Source organism: Zingiber officinale, chromosome 3B (assembly GCF_018446385.1).
Source record: "Zingiber officinale cultivar Zhangliang chromosome 3B, Zo_v1.1, whole genome shotgun sequence".
Lineage (NCBI taxonomy): Eukaryota > Viridiplantae > Streptophyta > Magnoliopsida > Zingiberales > Zingiberaceae > Zingiber > Zingiber officinale.
In genome coordinates this window covers 97,009,860-97,012,741 of record NC_055991.1, presented here as the reverse complement: position 1 = coordinate 97,012,741, position 2,882 = coordinate 97,009,860, and the positions used below count along the sequence as shown (strand labels likewise).

The 2,882-nt window shown below is 39.9% G+C and overlaps 1 protein-coding gene across 1 annotated transcript; it reads right to left on the bottom strand.

Annotated features, from left to right (window-relative positions):
• Positions 1-904: 904 nt before the first annotated feature.
• Positions 905-2,137, bottom strand: LOC122055049 (putative F-box protein At4g22660). The gene has a single exon (XM_042616448.1). The coding sequence runs from the start codon at positions 2,135-2,137 to the stop codon at positions 905-907; it is 1,233 nt and encodes a 410-aa protein (XP_042472382.1).
• Between the last annotated feature and the right edge of the window lie 745 nt (positions 2,138-2,882).

The following is a 2,882-nucleotide window of genomic DNA, read 5'->3' as shown; positions in this document are numbered from 1 at the left end:
ATGAACCAAGCATTCGTGAACAAATTTGATGTTCGGTTTAGTAAGAGCTTGTTTGTGTTTGTTCAATATACATAAGGTTAATTAAACAAACAAGCTTGAACAGCTAGTTAAGCTAAATAAACAAGCTTAAACACATATATGTTCAGCTTGTTAACGTTCGTGAACAACGTTTGCGAACAACGTTTGCGAACAACGTTTATGAACAATGTTCACGAACCATATTTATTAATAAAACTCTTTTCAATATGCTAAATAAACAATAAAATAAAATAAAATAAATAAATTTAAATTATCAAACTCAATAACTAATCAAACAACTAAAAGTTTCAAACAATCAAACAAGCTTGAATTGAGAGATTGATAACATCTAAACAAGTCAAGCTCGAACCAAGCTCAAGCCAAGCTTGAACCAAGCTCAAGCCAAGCTTGAACCAAGCTCAAGTCAAACTCGAACCAAGCTCAAGCCAAGCTTGAATTGAGAGCTTGATAACATCTAAACGAACCAAACTCAAGCTTATAAAAAATAAATCAAGTTAAGCTTGAACATTCATTTCAAAAACTTGGTTCATTTTAAGCTCGGCTCGATTTGTCTTGGTTACCTTATCAAACAAGCTTGAACATCCCAAAATTAGGCTCAATTTGACTTGTTTACAGCCTATTCCTAAGCTGCAAACCTTGCCTAAGGACACCTCCCTTGGATTATAACTCCTCCTGTCATCCCACTTTATTACATTGACGATGGAAGTCTCTCCAAAATTTGAATTCTTTCAATCGTTTGACTTAATTATTCCCAACAATTGTATTTGGAGCACGACACTGACATTTCAATTATTAGACAGAAAAATGTGAGAATGGTGGAAAGATCATCAGTAATCATCTAAAAATGTACAACAACAAAAGAAAATTAATCCAGTTTGAACCAAACAGGAGGTTGCCGGTTCAATCGAAGATCGCCCGGTAAGATACTTGTGAATGTGTGATTGGTCATATTGTAGATGCCGACGTCAACGGGGATAGGAGGGCAACTCTGACATTCTCCCGATATACTTTGTTCTTTGATGCTCATGCTCCTTCGTTGACGGTTAAAGAGTCTCAGATCGTCGATAAAATATATAGAATTAGGCGCCAAGTGTGGTAAATCGCATGCAGAGAGGCAAAGCGGATGGTTGCTGCCCAAGAAGATGATCAACTCTCCCAAGTCCTTCACTGGTTCTATTCTTCTACTTAGAATCTCCTCCTCCAGTTGTAACCTGTAAACCTCGACAAAGATAGTGGCGCGATGTATGCCCCTCTTCCTCCGAATGTTCAAGAGATCTCCTCGGGGAGTCTCAGCCAAGTAGTCAAAGTGGCAACGATCACGATTAGCCGGAACGATCGGTGTAAATGTAGGCAGTTCGCCGCGTCGAAGTTGGGCGTCGTCGATGACGCAAACTTGAACGGATCCTGAGGTCGTGGTCGCGTACAGTTTGCCTTTGTGGAAGATAATGTCCTGAATTTGACTGGAGTCATTTAACCAGAACCAACTCTCGTGGCCGGAGCGGTTGAAAAAGATGCCGGGAAGAAAATAGTGGACGAACGCGACGGTGTAGTTGTCTCCGAGCGAGGGATCGGCGGATAGGATTGCTTTGTAGGGAGGAGTACCTATCACCGATTTAGTGAATGAAAATTGTCGACGTGTTCGGATATTGGAGCGCTCATCGTTGTCGTGGATGAGGTCGAGGGGATTGGAGATGACGGAGGGGAGGTCTATTTGCGAGCCGGTGATCGGGTTTAGTAGTCGGAGCAGCCCCAAGCTCGTGTCGTATGTGATGACCCAACCGTGACCGGAGCCGATAAGGAACCGGCGGCTTATGGAAGGGTCCGGGAGGGGGATGGTGTACTCCCTTCCCTCGTCGAGGGTGTAGAAGGTGGCGGCGGAGGAGTCCCCGTCAGAGCTGCCCCCCAACATGAGCCAGGGGCCCTGCCCCTTGAACTGGAAGCCTCTGCTATGCATGATCACCTCGTGGGCGGTGGCCGACCACGAGACGCAGACGGCGGCGGAGCGAAGCAGTTGAGGAAGGGAGAGTTTGGAGAAGATGAGAGAGAAGAGATCCACAGGAAGATCAGCCCATCCGCTGCCGCCACCGCCGCCGGCCATTATAGAAGGATTTACTAGAATTTACAACATGCTTACCATGATTTTATAGTCTTTTCCACCTATAGGATTTTTGAATCTTTCTCAACAATTTTATTTGTTTCTATTTTTTAGTAGATTGAAATAGTAAAAAAAATAAACAGATTATATCAATTATGCCTTTTTTATTTTAAAGAAATCAAAAATTAAATAAATTTATTGACAATCTTATCGTATTAGATTGAAGTTGTCAGAATTAAATTACTTTCTATGTTTTTTAAAAGATGATATTTTTAAAAATTATGTCTTTTTTTTTTGAAAATTCTTTTAAGGAAATGAATTATTTAAATTCCAACTTTATAACCCCTCTACTATGGCCTTGTAAATTCGAAATAAAAGTTTTAAAAATTAATGAGAACCCAATTAAATTCATGCTTAAATATATTTTGATTTAAATTAGTTTGGTGAATTCAAAAAAAAAAATTAACAAAAACTGAAGGAAAATTTTTTCCATAGATTTCTTTAATATTTTGAAACAGAAATTCAAAAACTGAATAGAGAATTTTTCTATAAAAAATTGGAACAAACTATTCTTTTCTACGCGATCAATTAATGGCCGATCACAATCCTCGTATCGAAAGTAGCAATATTATTCTCGTCGCTGCAATCAATATCTACCAGAATAACCTCTCGCGCCTCCAACTTGTCTCCAATTATTTCCATCACTTGTTCACCTCTGATCGCCACTTCCTCCTCATGCAATCCTACC